This window comes from Anser anser, assembly GCF_964211835.1.
Source record: "Anser anser genome assembly, chromosome: 3".
NCBI classification, from domain to species: Eukaryota; Metazoa; Chordata; class Aves; order Anseriformes; family Anatidae; genus Anser; species Anser anser.
Window position 1 is genome coordinate 79,415,927 of NC_139722.1, and position 21,693 is coordinate 79,437,619.

Genomic DNA, 21,693 nt, shown 5'->3' on the forward strand with positions numbered 1-21,693 from the left:
CAGTTGTCCCATAGATCCTGTGCTTTGCTTTGCATTGTAGAGCAGTCGCAGAACGCATCAATGCTTTTCTTTCAGGCGAAATAAAGATGTGTGCTCCAGGGAGTCCAGCTACTGACTGGCCTTCAGTCCATGGGACTACAATGAGCCCAGCCTGAATTAAGGCCCCCAAACTGAGGGTGTTGAGTCCTCAGTGCCAAACTGTTTTGCTTGGCCCCTGTTAGTGGCGTAGGCAGAGCTCTGGGGTGCAGCCGCTGCTCCTGTCATCCCAGCAGGCTCTTCCAGTGGCTGTCCCCAGCCCCGGGCCTGTTTGGAGCCTGCCTGGCTTGGGTGTGGGGTTTGCCTCTGCACTAGGGCTGTCTTGCTGGTTTCCTTATGTAGGGGTGAATGAAAGGTAGAAAGGGTCGTGCTCTCCACCAGTGACCAGACAGCACATGGTGAGGGGCAGCAGTTCAACAACTCTCTGCATGTAGTCTAAAGCTCCCTTTTACACATATCAAGTGAGCTAGGACTTGGAAGGAATCTAGTATTTTCTACCATGCATCTGCTTAACACTTTTAAATGGTTAATTTATCCTGAAAGGAAGAGCATATGCAGACTCCAGTTGCTTGTAATGCCTTCATTTCTGATCACAGGATATGTCTTTGCACATTATATCTGGACATTAATTGGTCTGCATGTTCTCCTGCAAGTAATTTTGCAGGGGACCAATACTTGTAATTGGGCTACAGACACCTTGCTTAATAGTCTGTTTATCTAGCTGCATTTTAGTCACATTCAAGATCCCAATTAGACTCCTCACTTCCTAGCCTTTGTAGGATTGCTTTAGCTAATGTGTCTGTCCAGAAAAATGAATGGTGCAATCTGAAAATAAAAATGCCTCAATTATTGATGTATGGGGAAAGCAGAGATGGAACGTTATCTTACATTCACAGTAAAGGGAAAAAAAAAACACCTAATAAGATCATCAGACTTTTTAAAATTATCAGCTGGGGTGTGTGTTTATAGAATTCATAACTACATTTTGAAATTGTCTGTCATAGGGTATTTTGGAGACCCAAAGCATACATGACCACAGAAAGGAGAAGTTTCTAGTGGATAAATGTTGATCCACTCATGAGTTTCCCCTCCCTCAAAGCGGTGGTCGAGGAGTAGTGTCTTGCTCAGGAAGGCTTTCATGTGACGAGCACTGTGGGCTGAGGAAGCAGTACCGAGGTAAGGGGACGCTTTGTGCCTTGCTTCTTAGTCTGCTCCTGTGTGCAGCTGGGCACAGGATGCTGGGCGCATCTTGGGAGTTCTTCTGCTTGTACAAAATAGGTTATAAAATATTTCTGATGCTGAGTAAACAAAAATTCTTAAGTCATCTAGGAAGCTTTCAAATTTTTAAGAAAGTGAATGCTGGGAAGGCTGCCTGCCTCTGGAAGTATATCTAGCAGCTATGAAAAAGACTTCAGGACTGTACTGTGTTTTTCACATGTAAACTCTGCACAAATCCTGTTTTAAGTCCCTCAGATTTTTGAGGGAAGTGAGGGAAAGAAGGTGGTTGTTTGCATAACTGTGGGGCAGGATCAAATGGTCTTCTCTAGTTGAACTAGCTGAAGAGATGCTTTCTTAATGTCCTCCAGCAGCTCGTAGAATAACACGATTGATCATCTTACCACCTATCAGCAAAGAGCAGACATAAATAACTGTAAATATATGCATAAGTAGTAAATGAAGTTCTACCCTTACTGTGATGATCTTCTTAAATGTTTTTTAAATGATGATAAATAGTTCTGATAAAGTGAAACTGCGCTTCATGGGAATAATAATAATACAAAACCACATTAGAATATGTAAAAAGTAGGTAGGTAGCCAGATGTTCTCATATGGTCAATTAAAAATTATGGAAATCGCTTCCTTTGCTCAAAGCTATTGCAAAGCATGATCCTTGGAGACCGTGCATTTCTCGGGCTGCTGTCTGTTCGGCTGAGAACAGCAGTTAGTCAGCCTCTTCCAGGCCTGCACCCTGGGCTGGCTTCAAGTAGAGTGGGATGTTTGGAGAGCACCAGGCAGTAACAGTGGGGATGGAGGCAATTTAAAGGTTGACTTTTACACAGAAGTAGGGACTTTGTCTAACGTATCCATAGGACTGCTCCAAGTCAGCAAGCTAGTAACAGAATACAGTGAAATAGAAGGCTGGTAAAGGGAATTATGCTTTATTCCATTTGCTTGCCTGTAAAGCAGTCTGTATTGAATACCTTAAAGTTCCTTCATTTTAGAACAAATGTCTATCATGCTACTTCCTCAAATGAGGGAATTGCTTTTTACACGTAAACTGTGTTAGATGACTTAGTGTCAAGTATGGGAATAGAGGAACAAAGTATTAAGTTTGTGATATGTATGTTTGAGTTCATGTGGTTTCTTTAAATGTCTCAGTTCATCAGTGAGCTCTGGAGTTCTGTGAAGGTCTTTTCTGCGTTTAAATAACATACTTAAAAAATCTAAAATGAGGGTAAAAGAAAGTGGTGTTCTTGAGCCTAATGGTTTATGAATAACAATGGTTTTCTGTGTCTGCTTCCTGGCTAGAAAATTCTAGAGAGTATGGTGGAAAGGGGTCTCAGGAGCATGCATTTGATTTTGCTGACCTCAGCTTTAAAAACTATGCCAGAGCTACTCCTGAGAGATGTTTGACCTGAAAACTAACACTGATAGAGATTTCCTGGCTCTCCCAAGCAGCTAGTTTTAGTGCTTTACTGTCTCTGTTTTTCCTGTTCTCCTTTGTTGCAACTCAGGTTTGTTACTGAGGACTCAAGTTCTGAGTAGGGGTGAAAAGCATTTTATTAACTCTTTCTCTGCAGCTTGCTGGCATACTGAAAGTTGCTCCCCTCAGTCTTTATCTTTGCTAGATTATAAAATCCATCTCTTTGAACTCTTTCATGTGTCATCTTTGCTAGAATTCTGATCATTTCCATTACTTCTGCTTCATCTAGTTCTATTCTGAGTTACAGCACGGAAAGCTGGACTGAGATAAACCTTATTTGCATGGCTCCCTGCTCAGCAGCTGGCAATGAGGTGCCTTGGTTTCTCCATGCACTGAAGACATCAGCCAGGTCAAACCAAGGGGGCTCCTTTCTAGGAGAGGAGACCAGAAGCTGAGTGCTGCAGTATTCAGTTCAGTGGTGGTGGAGTTTCTTGAGACGTAATCCCTAATGATGATAGGATAACCAATCTTTTAATCTGAAAGGTGACAAGCAGATATGTCCAGCAACAATACTTATAAAATACCAGTGGAACAAATGATTTAGAAATGTCTCGTAGTAGAAGCTAATTGAATTCTGTGTAGACTGGAATATATAAAGCAGGATGCAGCCAAGAATTAATGAGAGAATGAAGTGTCATGTGGGGTCCCTCATCTGTTTTCCTTCCAAAAATAGCCAGTTTCTAGGGCTGGGAAGGATGAAACGACTGGACACAAAAACATTGTGTTAGCATAATCATGTCAAAGAACAAATTGAAGTATCATAGGATGAGTTTTATCCATTTGCTTCCTTTTCAGTGCAGATTTTCCAGCTGCTTGCCCTGGATACAGAGGAGAACACCAATCTGCCTCCTCCTTCAGCAGCTGGGTTTTGGAGAGCACAGTGCGAATATAAACCTGTGTTGTTAATTCCCCATCTTTCAGTCACAGTAGTAGTACCTCTGAGTCCTGTCACATGCATCTCTCAGAATGATCCTGTCTTTTCCTGCCCTGCCATCCCAAATGCAAGTTAGTTGTTTCTTCTCCCCAGGCCATTTTTTTGTAGTTTATTTCTGCACTTGAGTCTTTATGTCTTCCTTGAAGCCTGCCATTTGGCAATGCCCTGTTATGGATGAATGCCTGGGAAGCTTTACAACAGTAAATGCTGCTGCCATACCTGCTGGGAAGGGAAAGTGTGTTCTGCCATGTGCCCAGACTCTTTGAATAGCTGTAGAGGGTTGCCATAAACCCTGTTCAGGGAACGAAGGAAGCCTAACAGTGAATGATTTGAGTAAAAGTAGGTGTTTCTGCTTGTTTTGATGGTCAGTGACCACTGACCAAATTCAGTTCTTACTTTTTCTGGTTGTAACAGTGATATTTTTGATGTTAGTGTTTGAAATTCCACATGAGATGCAAATGCTGATGCATTTTTCTGGTCAAAACGTGGGCTTGGGATTCTCATCTGTGTCCTCATCCTGTCGAGTTGCTGATGAATGGGAGTTTCAGAGGTGTCCCAAGAAGGAATGGTCCTGCCTGCTCCTTATCATCCAAGATCACCTGGCCTTTATTTCAATATTACACACACAGAACAGCTCCAGATATATATTGCTTCTGACCTGAAACCAATAAATCTGTATAATGCTGCTCTGTGAGAGAGATCCTGGTTTGATTTGTCAATAACTTGGGTGTTTCCTTACTGCTCTTTTTTTAAAACAAAATAAAACAAAAAAACCTGTAAGAGGCTGCTAATACATGCTTGTCCAAAACTTTTCTCTCCTGCTAATAATAACCATTGCCTACTGTTGTCTGCTGTCAGTTGCTTGGCTGCCTCATCTGCTGTGATGGTGTGCCCTAGGGAAAGAAAGCTAACTCAAGGCATTTCCACAAGGCTCAGGACTATTTCCAGTTAGTTGTTCTAATTTCTGGTTTGCATAATATGGTTGGGGTAGTGCCTAACGAGCTATCTAAACCAGCATTGCTATGTCAGAACACGTGTACGCCTCCTTGCCACCCTTTAGGCCTTGTTTAGATCTTTTTCTATAACTATAGCTTTCTATAGAGAACATGTTTTATGTTCACTTTTCTCCTCCCATAAATCCTATTTGAAAAAGCAAACAGCAAGGGTGGGTGAGCAGAAAGGGAGAAAGCTGATGTACTCCATGCTGTAGTGATGGGGCTTGGAACGCTTTGCCAAAGTGCCAAACTTTGATCCCATCAAGCATGGGTACCGCTGATGCCTTCCTGCCTGGCTGTCTCTTCTTCTCAATTCGGGGTACAGCGAAGGAAAACAGATGAGGACCTTGGTAGAACTGCTGTTTCTGTCCACTGCAGTATTAATAGGATCCTGAGCACGTGAGATGGCTCTGCTGATAGCCCCAGCGGTGTTTGTGTTTTACAGTCTGCGTGCGAGTTACTGCAGCACTGCGGTTCTGCTGGCAGCTCTGGTCTGTCCTCACTGAAGCTTCAGCTAGCCCTCGAGTTGCTGCCCTGAGCTTTGTTGCTGTTCAGCATCAGAATTAACTGTCAGAGGAAATGGCAGACAGAGGAAAGGAGGACTGCTGTGTGTCTGCCCTTAGTGGGCCCTGAGCCCATGTTTGGACTGGCTGTGCCTGCCCACCGCTGCGGTGAGGTGCTCACAGGAGAGCTCCAGTCTCAAGGGAGCAATAGGTGCAGTAGGAACCACGGTGGTTCATCATCATTTTTGAGTGTGCTCATCTACCATACATTTAAAAACTGCAAGAGATTTAATGATTGATTGTGGCCTTTGCTGCCCTTTGCACCTATGGCTGAGAGTACTGGGAGGGGTTTGCACAGTCTAACACACTGCTGTTAAACGGGGGAAAAAATTAACAACTTGGAGCATGTCAGATCTATGGCTATATCGATATCCATACTGATATGAAATGTCTTGAAGTATCGTTATTGCCAGATACGTAACTGTTTTCTTAGAGCGGTTGTGGATGACCGTAGCTGGTCTCAGATTTTCCCAGTGAGTCTGGCCTTAGCCGAGTTGTTCCATCCCAGGCTGCCATCTCTACCCTGTAAAGTCCCGGGAATGGCCCCGTGTTGCCAAAGACTTGACCGACTTTTTCTGAGGACGAAGACTTAACTCATTGTCTATCTTCCTTTGGTGGCTTTTTCCCTTTACAAACTTGTGCACGGTAGGGGAGTGTGCTTGGGTAGGACTTCTTGCAAAGTTTCTGTGTGGGTGAACTTCATTTTTGATGCACATGGTTTTGATCCTTGGAAAGAGTCAAGCTTCAAATTCTAGTTCCTGATCAACTTTATATGAAATATTGCAAGGAAGATGGACAATACAGCTATTTTATTTGCTCTCTAAAGTACTTTAAAAAAAGATTAAAAAATCTCATTCATCTTTTCACAGTCCTTAAGCCTGCTATATTTTGGTGGTTTATGTTGTGTGGTTTCCCTGTGGAGATAGGGATGGGAGGAATCTGTTCAGTTGTGGCCCCTGAGAAGTACATTGCAGACCTGGTTTACCTCCAGTGCTGAAGAGGGTTTTCTCCTCTGCAGGACAAGTATACACACATGTACAGAAAGGTTGTGGGGGCAAGGCCTGGACCCTGCAGTAACTTTTGTGCTTGCAATTTCATCTAGAGCCTTCTGGCAGCATTTTTACCCTAATAATAATAATAGCATGAGTTTAACTACTTGGAACAGTCTGCAGGCCTAGGGAGATCTAGCCTCATTAGCACAGTCTGTGTCTTTATTTCCACCTCATCACCACAGAAGCAGAAGGGAGATCAATACTAATGATAGATTATTGTAAAAATGGATCATTTCACTAAAACAGCAAATGTAAACCACCTCTCTTCTCAAAACCCCTTTGAGGATAAAGAAAGAAAATAAGTGGTAAAATGCATGCACAGATGGATGTTATTCTGATAGTAACATGTACTGAAAATGCTCGAAGGGAAGGAATGCTAATCACACAAGATTGCAGACAGCAAGGTCACAAGGAAAGTACTGGATTGTAAAGGTTTTCCATTTGTGGAGTAACTCAAAACTCTCTGATTTGACTAATGTATCATCAAAGGTGTTCTGGCTTGGACCAGCCAGGCTTATTATCTGTTCTGTGTGTGATTTTTTTTGCCTAGTATGTGTGCGCCATAGGAATAGAGGATAAACATACCAGAAATAACTATCTGTATTTGGAACCATGTTTCTTTGGTTTCTACACAGAGGAAGAAGACAAAGTAAAGACTAAATTAAATAGAGAAGTGTTTGCTCTAAGTCTGTAGAGCTACAGGAGAGTCAGAGCACTCTATTTAAGATTGTTTTAAAACTGGAGCAGTGAAAAGTGGAAGTTTTCAGAAAATTCAGTTCAGAGCTGTTACTCTGGGAAAAGAGCATGGTTGATAACTTTGAGCCTTACTAGATTAAAACTCTGTGAAAGTGCTGGAAAGCCTGCAATTTTATCCTTGTCATAGAATAAAGTTGCTGAGCATCCTGGTTATCTGATATTGTCCGTTGTAGTCTCAGCAATTTGTCCCAGAGCAAAACAGACTGAAGTATTTTATCAAAAGGTAAAGGACCGTTTGTGATGTGGATTTTAGTCCTTGTTGACCAACCTTTATTCTTCTTCAGTTAAAACAGAACCTTTTTTTCTCTGTTCAATAACTTTTTTTTTTTTTTTTTTGTAATTTAATGTCTAGCTGATAAATTTAGACGGAAACTAGAAGAACTGGAGAAAGAAAAAAAATCTTTAAAATTCCAGCTCCCTTCAAGACATCCTTCAATTAGCAATTTTTTGGATAGGTTTGTTACCCAAGTTCAAGCAACGTTGCGCTGGGCTGCAGATCGGTAAGTTTGATGCCTCATTACTATGCGAAATGACATTTATGTTTTTCTTAAAGTATGGAATACAGTTTGTGAAGAATTTTAATACAGGTTTTTAAGGACCTTCTAGCATATCAATATGGAGCACATTTATGAAAACTTGCCCTCCCCCTTTTTTCCCACAGTTCTTTCAGAATTGCCCTTAAAAAGATTGATTATGATGAAATGGTGAAGCAAATTGAACTTTCCTGATTGATGTTGAGTAAGAATGGGATTGAATCCTGACCCAGCAGCTTAGGTGTATGACAGCAAGGCAGCTTGAGCAAAGGTTCCCCATGGAGTTAATTCTGACGCTCCTTTTCACTCAATGCAAGGACATTTAAATATAAAGTAAAAACAGATTCTTCTTTGAGATGCATAGATCTTTAGGAGCTTCCTTTTATGCATCACTTTTTAGGTGGCAGTAATGTGCTCTACACTGTACAAAGTCACAAAAATAACTTCTCAGTCTTCTCTTGAAGGGAGAACAACTTCAAAGACTGGTGGAATGTGAGATGCCTTGGATGACCCAAGGGAGACAGTTAGTTTAGGAAGAAAAAGTTGCCTCTATTCCTGGGTCTTTCTTCAGCTATGCTACTGGTTACTGTTGTTAAAAGTAAGAGGATTATTCATAGGTGTTGGAAGCTATTCTCAAATACTGTAGCACAAATGAAAGAAGAAAACCCTTTTGTATTCTGGCAGCTTGTATATATGAAGGTCGCAGTGTGCCAGAAAATAAATTGTGGTGTATTTTTTGATATACACGAAAATTAGATAAAATCAGTACAAGTAATAGGGTTTATTGAGAAATTATCTGTTGGATTTTACGCGTATTTTTAGCCTATACTTACAAAATTTAGTAATGAGACATGTTTAAAACTAACTTCATTCCCTATTTTCTCCTGCCTTCTGAGGCTCTAAGAAGCTGTTTTACCATTCCTTAAAGATTAGTGCATTTTATTATTAAAATATGCTCTCTCTATGCATTAGTTTGTAATGTTTTTGGCTTTAGAGCTGGTGATGTTTTCAGTGTCACAGGAATTGATTCACTAAAGCTTCCTTGAAATATGTAGTCTGGTTATTTTTATATAAAATATATGTATTATATTTATATATAAATATATATTACAAATAATGTATACGTTTATGAAAGTTTTCCTGCTCTCCTGATGATTTTATCTGTAACTCTTCTCTTTGCACAGGTGTGAGAGCAGTGCCATTCTTCAGGGTCAGATGAATATCCTCTTACTCCTCACTTTTCTGTCTTGCACACGCTCTTTTCTTTGAGCTTGAGTTTGACTGTTGTTGTTGTGCACCTTTTATTTTTCTTGCTTGATCCATATAGCCTTTCACACCACTTGTCTGCAGTCTGGCTCCTTTGTTAATGGGAGTGAGCATACTCTTTGTCTTCAGTAGGGGGTTGTATTAGTTTAATTTTTTTTGTTCAACAGTATTTTTATATAGTACAGCTGGACCACTTCTTCAATGAAAATTCGTAGACTTTCATTTTGAATCAGAACAAAACAATGATGTCCAAAGTGTCCTTTTTCAACTCAAAAATGAAACAGATGAGTCAGACTAGCCTCAGAAGACCAGAACATTGCAGTTTTACTGTAATCAAGCCAGTCTCATCTTCTTGCAAATGAAGAACTTTTTAAATTAAGTGTGTATGGCAAGTTATTTGTTTAATATATGAGACTGACGTTCACGCCCTGATTTTGTTTTACATGATTAAATTATGAGATGAATTTTTAGGTAAATGCACTCAGCATTGGCATGGGATATTGTGGGCATATGGTAGGAGCCCAGTCTGGTTATGTTTAGGTTAGGAACAGTACCATGTTCGTGTGGTAACACAGGTTCAGTGAGATCAGGGAGATTTTGTTTCTGTTTCCTCAATACCAAGCAGGCAGACGTATATGGGATTTCCAAGGGGTTCTCAGAATAATGTTTATTTGTTGTAGAATATTTCCTAGATTTTGATCAGCTGCTTAGAAATTTCTGTTGCATGCAGTTTGCAGAAAAATGCAGCTTTTTTTTTTTTTTAAAAAAAAAGAAAAAACTCTAACTGTGTATTTGCTTAAGATGTAATCATTCTGGTGGTGGAGTGTTATGAATCTGAAGGTAACATGTAGCATTCTTATCTCTTTAATCTTTAAAATTGCTTTGGAGAATCTGGGAAAATGTGGTTGGTTGAAGCCCCAGTAATCTATAATGGAAGGCACAGATACACAGATGTCCTAGCACCTCACACATGGGTGCTTGATTTACTGTGTTGTTGCAGAAATGAAGATACACAATCGTTACATGAATTTTGTTTAAGTAATAATGCCATTTATTTTAAAACTATTTTTTTTGCCTTTTTTTAGTACATTTTGGCCCACAGAGAGGGAGTAAAGCACTCAGAGAGGGAGTAAAGCGTGTATTCTGATGATCCTGCAGAAGAGACATGAATCTTATGTTCTACATTGTTAAACAGCTGTGCATGGAGATTGTAATTGTGTGATTAATCACGCTTACACCGCCTGTGATGCATGTTTTTTGTGTGGCATTAATGTGTTTGTTTTGTAAGATTACAGTGGGAAATCATGCTTCAAAAATGTCCTTCATTTGAGACAAAGTTTTATTTATTTATTTTAAACAAGCTACTAAAATACATCTGTACCCTTTATGTGGAAATGTACGTACTTGTCTCTGGAGAGGGACATGGAAGTGCAATTGGCCTTACAAGTGTGCATGCCTTTATGCAGAAACATACATGACAAAATAGGTTTGCGTTGTTTGCAGGTGCATTTTGAGAGGCTGATTATAAACTTGACACTTAATGTAACGCGCTGATTATCTTGGGGTCCAATCATGCAAAGATTTACAGCTGAGGGTTGTACCGACCACTGTGAGGAATCCCACTGACTGCGATTTTGAAAGAGCTTGCTGTGCTGGGGAGAAATAAGATTTGGCATTGTGGAGCAAACGCTCCAGATGATCTCTAGCGTGGGTTCCAAAAGCTGACAGAAGCTGCAAAAAAATGGCTTTGGCAAGTTTCTAAACTTCTGTCTGAAAGAGATTTCTCTCTGTATTGATAGAAATTACATGCCTTAGTTTTGTCTATTTCAAGGCGGTGAATGATAAATTTCTGAAAAATGAAGTAGCTGGGGGAAGCCTGAAGCTATACAAGTTTTCCTTTTTCCTTCTTCTGCGTGTTGTAAAAACAGTGTAAATGTTTGATGTAATAAAGGAAGATATGCCAAGGGAAATGTCTTGCTCACTAACTGTGTATATGTTTAAGATGTAATCATTCTGGTGGCGGAGTGTTATGAATCTGAAGGTAACATGCAGCATTCTTACCTCTTTAATCTGGAAGCAGTCAATACCCAGTGAGAACACTAATTCTTAGCTTTTGTCTTTGCCTCCTGCAAAGGGTTAGAAACGAAGAAATCCAGCTTTGGCATGAAAACGAACATAAACTTTTGAGATCCACTTACAAGGAGAGGATACAGGTTTCAGCCACAAAACGAAAGCAGCTCTTTCAAGAAAAGAAATGGCTACAGGTAACAAAACTGCCAAGTTGTCTGTAAGAACCAGTGCTGTGTGGGAAAAAGCTTGTAAGCTGTCGCACAGAATTAAATAAACTTATTGTAATAGTGACTTTGTTCTGTGCAGCGATTAGAGCCTTGGCTGTAGTCCAGTTGATAATCTAAGTGATGATTGGAGATGGCAGCCGCAGGAGCTGTGTTAATCTCATTAAAGAAAAGCAGAGCTGGAAGGCTCAGTGGCTTGTGTGTATGCTTTAACTTTCCTCATTATCTTTTTTTAAGTGTGCTCTTTATGTTCTAATTTGCCATTTTTAATTTTCATTGATCTTCTGAAGTTCTTATTTGAAAACAAAGAATTTTGACAGGAGCAATCTTTGACCCATTTCTGGTTAGATTTGATTATCAATATGTGATTTACCAGCTTTTGTTCCTGGAAGATGATCGATACCTTTCATTAAGATGTAGCAGCCATCATGGAGCAGTTGGCATTTGCCAGCATAACTTTACACTGACACGTGATGCCACAACGTGGTAGTGTTGGCAAATGGAATGTTTTAAGATGGCTTCCGTCCAATTTTAAGTCTGCAAGCATTTTAAGCATAGTTTAGCTCTGTTTTTCTCTGTCCTTTCAAAAACCTCAATTTACTGTCTAGTACAAGTCTTTGCTCCATCTCCTTTTAAATCTTAGTGATAACACTCAGCAGTGTGACAGCTTTATTTCTGTGCTCTTTTCTTGAAATCTCATTATTTTTAATACTTTTTTTCCTTTAGTGATCTAATAGTTTAATAATGTGTGTGTATACACACAAATACATATATATAAGAAGAAAGAAATGGTGAAAAACATCTTAGATGGCCATTGCAAAGTCATACTCAGGAAACTTACTTTTCCATCCTAGTCATCACCTTTGCATTGTTTGGATTTGTTTCATCGACACGTAGGAGCAGATATAGTCTAGTTTAATGTTATCAGTGTCCAGAAAACTAGTTTCGGTAATCTCGATACCCAGTCAACTGCGTCAAACTGTTCAAATGAAGACTGCTGTACTTAAGACTTTATGCCAAGTAATGCTTTTATGCTTACTGCAGGTGAATTTTTATTTCTGTATAGTGACACTGGGGACAAATTAGCCACAGCCTTTACAGGCACACTATTTTTGATCAAAATGTTTGCAATTTGTAAGTTCTGGAAGAGGCTGACCTGTAATGATTGGTGGCTTCCAGCATCTATTAAGGTTTTAATCTGTCCTAAAGTCTCACATATCTGAAATTATTATTATTATTTTTTTCTTAGCCCTATTTTCCCTTTCTTTCTACCCTCTGTCCTGCTGGTTCTGCATTTATATCCAGGGCTTTGAGACAGCTTGTGATGGTATTCAAATTTGCCTAGTAATGTTTCTATTGCAGTCTCTACTTTGTGGACAACACAAGCCCGTAAGTGAAGTTTGATGTTCACAATTAGTAGCGGTTAGCAGTCATGTTAGAAATCCCAGTTTTAAACTCAAATGCAAAAAGTAAAACTCTAGCTTATGTTTAGTGAGCTAAATATCATCTGTTGCTCCATGCTGAGGCTTTGTCCTTTTTATCCATTTCTGGAGGCTGCCCTAAGAGCACTTTAAAGGTTCCTTGGCATTTCTGGAAACGAAAGAGAGAAAATTCCAGTTTACTGGCTAAAATTTCCATTCTCTCAAGAGTAAATGTGAACTGTTCCCAAGCAGAATAGCTTTTTCTTTGTGAATGCAGATTGTATGCTTCCGCTATCTAAGTTGTAAAAATATTTCAGTACTAAAAGTGTGTTTGTAAAACCAAATTCTGTTCATCTCCTTTTCTGTTCCCCTGTAGGTTGCTTATTGCAGTGATTGCAATTACGACATTTTCAAAGAATATGAAGGTCTTTGTATTAAGTAGGGCTTATTAAGATTTTGGCAGTATTCCCAATCTAGTAATACAGAGACAGAATTGTCCTTTGTGCACACTAAAAGCCTGATTTGAGACTCAAAGAAACAACACTGATGTATTTGGCCTGCTGACCTTTCTGTCCTTGACAAATGCCTGTGGGTTGAAACATGGGCCACTCTTTTTTTTTCTAGTAGCGAAATGTAGATAATAAAAAAAAGGTGGAAAATAATTGATGTATGTACTGCACGGCACTAATGTAACTTTTTTTTTTTTGTGCCGTTTCAACCTTTTCATGTACAAGGGACTGTTTCTTGTTTCAAGTAATACTCATGGAGAGTCAGGGAGCTTTTTATAGTGCAACAAAGCAGAAAGTATGTTTGTTTATAAGGTGAGCATTACTGAACTAAACTTCACTTAAATTACATTGAAAACGTTTGAAGAATGTTAAGGTTTCAAAGTGAAGCACTCAAAAAGACAAAAAAAGAAAAAGTCAAAAATCAGTTACCTGCGCATGGTATGTATGTTTTATGAAAGTCTTGAGTCTTTAATTATAAAAGCATGCTGTTTTTTTCTGGATCTCTCATACGTTGCTGAAGGAGTACTTGTTGAGATATTCAAAATAGCATTTTATCTTCATTAGTTGATATTCAGCCCCAAAATCTTTTTACTGTACACTGCTCAAACCCTCTTTTGGATGCAGATTTATTAATTGGTCAATTGGCTCTTTTTACACTATTAATCAACATGACATCTGAGTGATTCAAAACCACTTAGTTTTTTCTGTGCCACTGTCTTTGGTTGAAGAGAGTTTCCAATTGCTATTTTACAGATAGAGAATCAAGTAGTGAATTATCATTAAAAGCTACGCGGTAATTTTTAATGTCAGTTTTGTAATGCCTAGTTACTTACCTGAAAGAGGTCCTTTTTTCCCTTTTATTTTTTTCTCCTTTTTTTTTTTTTTTAACTGGACTGAATACGGTCATGTGAAATTATGAGCTTTGATTTCTGTTGAGAGTCTATAGATAGTACTTCAGAGACCCCTCTTTTAGGTTGTGTGGAAAACGGTGAACGCTCAATCTGTGACTGTGTGTGCAGATAATAGGCTAAATGGATTGCAAAGTTTTACAAAGACTGTATGAAATGTAGGAATAGAACCAAATTCTCCAGTATGACATTCAGCAACTTAGATCACGAGTAGTTTGATTTTTATTTTATTTTTTTTTTAATTCCCTTTTCAAATTCTGGGACAAATGAGCCAAAAACGATATATTAAATAATTTTATTAACTCAGCAACCCAAATTCATTCATGAAGTGCTCATTCCTTGGGTGCAAGCCATCTGTTGGGTTTCCAAAGAGAAATTAGAATGTGCTTTTGCAGGAAACATCACTATCATAAAATGTGGTGGTTGAACTTCTGGCAGGATTAGTGGAACTGAGGTGAAGCTTTGGTCATTTAAGTTGGGAGGAGGGATTTTGTGTTTCCAATTAAAAGTAAATAATAATAAAAAGGACTAGATAGTGGTTCACCACTTGGGTCCTGTGCCAGATGTTGAATGGGAAGCCTGGAGGAACCATTGCAGGGATACCCTGCAGCAGGATTTGTAGGTGGTTGTTCACCTTAGCTGTCAGTCTGACACAAGATTCTGTGGTTATGGCTGAACTGAGCTCTTTTTTTAAAAAAAAAAAAAAAAAAAAAAACAACAAAGTTTTTAACTTACGAAATACTGGTGTATTTTAAAGGCAAAAGGTGCCTGTTGCAGTTGATTTTGGCAGAGGAACTTAACATATGGTGTTGAAATGCAGGTGGGGAGTTTCAGACTGTAGAAATGCTAGTTTCTAAACACAACAGATGTAAGAATTTTTGCATGTCAACAAAAGGCTGTCTTCTCATCTAGCATTGTGCTAAATTGGACAACTTTAATTCATGATGCTTCTAAGATATTCTTCTAGGGACCCACCAATGTCCTTAATGTTGTTCATAGTAAACTGAGGTTTCTGTTCCATGCAGAAAGAAATTGAAGACCTCCGAGCAAGACTGGCTGTATTGGAAGCAAAAGATCAACAGCTAAGAAGAGAAATTGAGGAGCAAGATAGGCTTATTCAGTCACAGGACTGTGAACTGACTGCTTTACTTGGCTGTGTTTCTTTGAGAGAACTACAGGAAATAAGCAAGGCTGTGGATGACACGTTAGCATCCTCCTATCAAATTCCATTCAGTTTGGATCTTCCGGGGACGATAAAGAGGTATTTAAATATCAATATGTTTTCAGTGATGTAAAGGGTCTTGTACCTTCCCAGTGTGGTGTTGAGTTGGCTGCCAGTTGTTTTCTTGGTAGTTGTGCCAGCTAATTAGCTGGGTTCAGACACTTGAAAATTTCTAAGAACAGATATTGAAGTTCTAATACTCGTAAACTTCCATAGGAAGGAAGACATTGCAGTGATTTGAAAATCTTGTGCTTCGTATTTTTTTATGGTAGAGAGACCTACAGAAAGTATTTGAATCCATCAATTGTTAATACCTATCATCAATTTAAGCTATTTCCATTAACTGTTGGAATTTTTTTCCCTGGTTTGGTAATGCAGTAATTGCAGTGTGTTTCTTGCAGTCTGAAAACATGTACTAGGCGCTACCCAGATAAACCTTAGAGATGTTTCTTGCTTCAGTGAACTTCCAATCGTAATAAAGACTGCTGCGATAAGTGTTAGGCTCAGACGGTGGAATTGAGGTAGCAGGGAAAGGAGCTTGAAGACTTCTGGGACACCTACAGTTAAATGCACAGCACATGGTTCTTTTAAATGGAAAAGCTGCTACTCTTGGTAACCTTTTTGAAATAACCTCATCTTTATTTACAAAAGCAGTAGAAGTGCTTCAGGGCCTAAACTTTACTGACAGTCAGTGGGATGTTGGTGATGGAACTTTGAAAGTGTTACTTCTTCTGTGTCACCAGGACAAAGCAAAATTCCTGTTTATTCTAACTTTAATTCCTTCCAGATAAGCAATAGCTATGTTGCTTGCAATTTTTTCCTCTCTTCATGTTTATTGGATTTAGTTTAGTTATATTAACATTCATGAGAAATTGCTGCTCATGCGTGCTAATTTATACAGATTTTTTTTTTTAAGTCAGCAGAATGTCTTGTAGAGGACATATCCCAAAACCTTTTAAGGTTTGTTTAAAATTTTAAATTAGGTTATGGGAAATAGTTTCTTGACTTGTTTAGTTTGTTTTAATAGTTGCTTATACTTGTGTTCCTGAGATTGAGGAAGAAAAGGTCTCAAGCAGTCTGTCTGAAAACCCATGCTTTGATTTGAGTTTTCTCTTGGTTTCGGATTTGCTTACAAAAGAATATTCAGTTTTTGTTTTTTTTTTTTTTCTCTCACACTGCTGATGCAACATTTGAGTTGCACTTAACTCTTTGAAAAATTCTTTAAAGATGTCTTTAATTAGTACTGGTTCAGGAACAACTTTCTCTGAGCTCTTTGCTCACCAGTGCCGTGAATAACACAATGACTTCAGGGAAAGCAGGCATTCATTACTGGAAGTGAGTTCAGAACTTTAATAAAGATAAATAATTTCCTTTCTTTCTTTTCATTTTTGAATGATGCTTTGAATGGTCCTTTTTCTGTTTTAGTTTTGTGTATTGATCAACTTTTGTGTCACGGGGGCTAATGATCAGTTTCTTCTGCTCTCTTTGCCATAACTGGAGTTCGTTCCCCTGTTGTAGATGGGGATGAATAAATGCTAGATTGGCACGTATGAGTAAGCATGCTTAGTCAGGCATTTTTGACAGCCTTCAGGAACAGTTTAAATCTCCTACTTCAGGCTGTAGTTGTGTGCTCTTGCCAAGCACAAAGGCTTTTTTGGATGTGACCTGACAGCAATGGTGGAGATGCCTACCTGTTGCATAGTCACGTGGAGCGTAGGGCCCTTGGTTCAGAAAGTGGAAATCACTGCCTTTAGGTCCTTCACAACCTGACTTGATCAGAACCTACAGCCTCAGAGCCAGCTCTTGCCTGCTGAGAACTTCAGTACCCTGGAAGGGAGTCGCTCTGTGACATTTCTTACTCTGGGCCATAATGTATCCATGAATGCAAAATGCAGAAATCTGGCAAATGGCAGCAAAGCAAATTGGCAAGAGGAAGAGTAGAGAGTGTTGATGGTTATAGCACTGAGCTGAGATGGGAAAGACATATGGTGAGTTGTATTTGTTGAGGGAGTTGGCAACTGTCCATTGATGAAGCACTAGTGTATTTTTTTATTTTTATTCTTCCAAATTAGAAGCAAAAGTGAACTGGTAGGAACATGTCACAACCTGGCTGATGCGGCCTTTCAAAGAAGAAAGGTGCACCACTCACTGTCTGTTCAGCAGGTTCTTTTCCTTGCAGGAGATGGTGGCTCTCTCTGAATTAAAAACATCTTGTAGGAGTTTTCTGTATATGATGTGGCTTCTTGGTCTGCTACATCCCATTAAAATGTTATAGAATAATTTAGGAAGTCGTCTTGTCCAACTCCTGCTCAAAGCAAGACCACAATTTCAAAGTTAGATCAGGTTGCTCAGGGCCCCATCTGTCTAGGTTTAGAATACCTCCAAGGATGGAGATTTTGCTGCCTCACTAGGCATCCTGTGTTTGACCACCCTTGCTGTGAGCTCTTTTTTTGGTCCCGTATCTAGCCAGAATTTCCCTTATTGCAACTTGCATTGGCTTATCCTAAATCAGTATGTTAGGTAAGAGGTTAAAAACTTGACAAAGTCAGTTCAGCATATTAGTTTTAAATTCTGAAGTCCTGGGATATATAATGTGGAAAAAAAAATCTGGAAACGTCCATTTGCTTTTGAGTCATAGCAAAGGAAAATCATGAAAGTCTTCTGAAGTTTGGGCTATCTTTGTGAGAAATGAACCTATTATTTATGCACATTTACTAAAGAACAGTGTTTATGTCAAAAGTCGTTCAATACTGATGGGCTGTAAATGACAAGCTCCTGGGTATTGGGTTGCAAAGTGTTGTGTATTTATTCCAACTGCATTGTGCTAGTCAGAAAAGTACTATATAAAGTGTACTTTTGCATAATTATTTGTTGGGTACATGAATTGCTTTCAGCACTGGAATAACGCAGGGCTGATGTGAAGCATCTCTTAAAACAGTCTGTGCTGTAATGAATCATATTGAGTGGCTCGCAGCTCACCATAAAAATACAAATTATTTAGCTTTTCTTGACCTTAATGTTATTAAACAGCAACTTATTAAAGAAAACTTCAGGGAATGTGAGAGAACATCTTAAATGAAGAATAATTACCCAGATAGAAATGTGCAGGAGGAGGAGTGCAAGTCAGTGTGACATTAGGTTGAGTGTTGTTTCAAGCTTTTTTTTTTTTCTTGTCAAGCATTATTATTTTCAGGAAGATTAATAATCCTTTGTTTTGTCTTGTTTATCTTTTTTATGTGTGGACTTTTTTTCTGAAAACAAAAAGCCTTTGTCAGTAACTATAACTTGCTTTGAGTTTGAAGACTTGAGAAATGTTACATGCTTTACCCTGGGCTCTTTGGTGAGGGCTACTGGAGGCCTAGGTTAAAACATAGCCAGTTAATGTGCAATCAGATATGCTAGCTTCCATTTTGACAGGGATTCTTATCTGGGTTGAGACCATCCAACATCGTCATTTTGCTCAAGACAGGCCTAATTACCCTTCGTAAACTAAAGGGTGTGATCATTGTTCTAAAACAAGGAAATTGCAGTATAAAAGCTCAGCTCCCTTGCATGGGGTTGTGTGCTAGAAATGTGTTCAAGAAGCGGGAACAGCTGGTGTTGTGTGTGCCGTGACACGTTTGTGTTTTAACTCAAGATGACATACTGAAATCAGAGAAAAATAGGTCCAAGTGTTAAGTGTGAAGTACTTTCTCCTGGAGATTGCAAAGGTTACAAAATGAATCCTCTTCATAAACTTTTCTGAAAAGGGGGACAGTTAAAATGTATTTCCGAAACTGTGTACTTTCTAATTATAAAATAAGACAATTTTAATTATTTGATGTACTCTTTTCAGTGCCTCTTCAGTTTCTCTTTTTTTTTTTTTTCTTTTCACATCACAATGAAAAGTGGGGAAGTCTGTTATGCTTCTGTTTGTTATGTTCATATTTAGTTTCATTTAGCATTTTTTTTTCTTTTGGTTTTACCCATATCTCCAGATGTATGTGACTCTACAGCATGTCATCCTTAAAATAAATTGCACAGTTCCATATGGACTATTGTCTGGGCACCGAATGTTGCTTGAAAGAAAGAAATTCAATTAAATATCTTTCAAAATATTTGAATACTCCACCTCTTCTTCCACCCTTCCTATGGAGCAATTTTTAATTAGTAAGAATTTGTTCCACAGTGTATGTGTGGGATCTTCAGCAGATACGGAAATTTTCTACTCTGTGTATTAGTTATTATAGCACTGTCAGGGCTGGTGGCTGAAGGAACTGAACTTGAAGTTTTATGCAACCAGTTCACTCTGCTTTAGTGATGCCTGGAGCTCATCTGACAAAGATTAATTCAAAGTGAAATACAAATGCTCAAGGGATTGAAAACCTTATTAGTTGGAATATACTCAGAGCATTCAGCAACTTCAGTTGAGGCCAAAGCCTGCTAAAGCCAAAAAAGGTGTTATTTTTAGAGAAGTTGATTTTCTTGGGAAAAGTGGAGAAAACAAGACCTACATGTAGTTTCCTTTGTTAAGTTAGGAAAAGTAGAAGCACCGTTCAGAGTGGGCTACTCTCATTAGGAGACTTGGCTTTGTACATGTTTTGTTGTTCTTCAAAGTATATGTCTTCTTGAAATTCCTGGTCAAATTAGTGGTTAGCAAGCTCTATGAAATTACTGTAGAGTCTTGAACGATACAGCCATGTGTGTTCTCACCAGCCTTTCCACAAAAGTCTTAGCTTTAAAGAATTGCACTTAGGAGAAGCAAAACAAATTGCACCCTATCTTTCCAAAAAGGAACCTGTTGTTTGCTAGATAATGTGCATTCTGTCTGAGAAAGTCCTTTTCAAATGTATCATTTGAGATTTTCTTTGGCTATTTCTGAGCAAATGCATACATATTAAAAATATCCTCTGGGAATAAAGGGGTAATGCAAATACAAAGAGCAAAGGGATGAAATGGGTTTGTAGCATCTAAAAGTTTCTACTACAGTGCACAGAATGCTAATGTTTCTGGCTATTTGATGGGTCTGTGTGGAGAATAGCAGAGAAATGATTTGTACTTGAAATGCCTGATACTGTAAGTCCTTACTTATGGGAGTATTTTGGTTTGGGGGGGGATGTTTTGAGCTTTTTTGTTGTCCGTACTTTTTCTTGATTTCACAATCCTGGTCATGCTCGATTACAAACAGAAAGTGATGTTGGTATGTTGGTTAGACAGAGGCAAAATAATCTCAACCTTTTTTTTTTTTTATTATTTTTTCCTGAATATTTTGAGAGATTACCATTCTATGTTACGAATCAGACCATGAAGACTAGATGGTTAGTAGACCTCTTAGCACACTGCATAATTATGAGCCTTCTTCTGACCTCACTTGGTGCTGGGGAGGCTTTAGCTGATCCAGAGACTGGGTACATATGGAGCTGTTCTCTGGAAGTTGCTGGTGCTTTTGCCTTCTGATGCAACTTAATTTACTTCTGTTTTTTTCCCTTGGTGGGTGATTTTGTGTGCTGCTCTTGGAGGGTGTCAGCAGTCCTGTGGTGCTTCCTCGACAGAAAAGCTTTCTGCTCTTCTGACCAGACTTTACCTCTTCTGGTGTAGATTGTCATGGCCTAACTGTTCCTTGACTTCCCAGGTACATCTGTATTTCACCAGTGATGTAATAAACACGTGTGTTTGTGGGCATATGTATCTGGTCCTGAAATTCTGCTCTTGTGCTGTGTGAAGGTAAAGCTTCTGGTCTCCTTCCTCTGCCCTGTCTCTTATTTTGTATGGCAACCTTTCTTCTTTTGATCTTCTTGAAATTCTTCCTCTCCCCCCCCCCCCCCCCCCCCCCCATACCTACATGTGGTATTGCTGTAAAATAATGAAAGTCCAGAGAAAGGATAATGTTAAAACGTATGACTGAGAAAAGAGAGCTGTTGTTTTCCTTTGTTTCCCTCTTACAAACATGCATGCTGAAATGAGCGTCTTGAGCTGTGAGATGCACAGACAAAGCAGATAACTTGTGTAGTGGCCACCAGAGCTAGGGCTTAATCGTCAGGTAAGAGGAGTGAAGAAGAGTGAGCCTTCAGTCGCCTCAGTTGTTCAGTTAATTCAACTTTGTGGGTCTGCAAACCACTGTTTGCATGTGGAATACACCATGCAAAGAAGTGCTGTGCAGCCCCAGAAACTGCTCTTCCTGTTGTTCACTTGTGTCCCAGTCATAAGCTTTGGGCATGGGATTCTTCAAGACTTCTGACAGCTTTAGTTTTCCCCGCAGGCCTGCTCATGTTGACTTAATTTGGATCAGTGATGAATCATTTCCCATGACATGAGGACGATGCACAGGTCAGTCTGAGTATTAGCCTTACTGGCTTGACTTAGGGCCCTTTCAAGCTGCTCTGATTTTATTTTTTTTCTAAAGCTTAACACAGAATTTTGAAACTCTGTGGTAGGAAATTTCTCTGACTACATTGTGAGATGAACCAAAATACAGTTGTGGGGTTCTTAAAATAAAGCAGTGCTGGCACCACTGCTGCTAC

The 21,693-nt window shown here is 39.1% G+C and overlaps 2 protein-coding genes across 2 annotated transcripts in view; both read left to right on the forward strand.

The window, feature by feature from the left end:
- The window catches only part of LOC310897445 (disrupted in schizophrenia 1 protein-like), a 228,033-nt gene that overhangs the window by 74,476 nt on the left and 131,864 nt on the right, over positions 1-21,693 (forward strand).
- DISC1 (DISC1 scaffold protein) lies at positions 4,937-20,994 on the forward strand (the record flags this gene model as incomplete). The annotated part of the gene is made up of 5 exons (XM_083831111.1): positions 4,937-4,988; positions 7,393-7,540; positions 10,974-11,103; positions 14,997-15,232; positions 15,595-20,994. The coding sequence occupies 5 exons, from the start codon at positions 4,937-4,939 to the stop codon at positions 15,632-15,634; spliced, it is 606 nt and encodes a 201-aa protein (XP_083687237.1). The 3' UTR covers positions 15,635-20,994.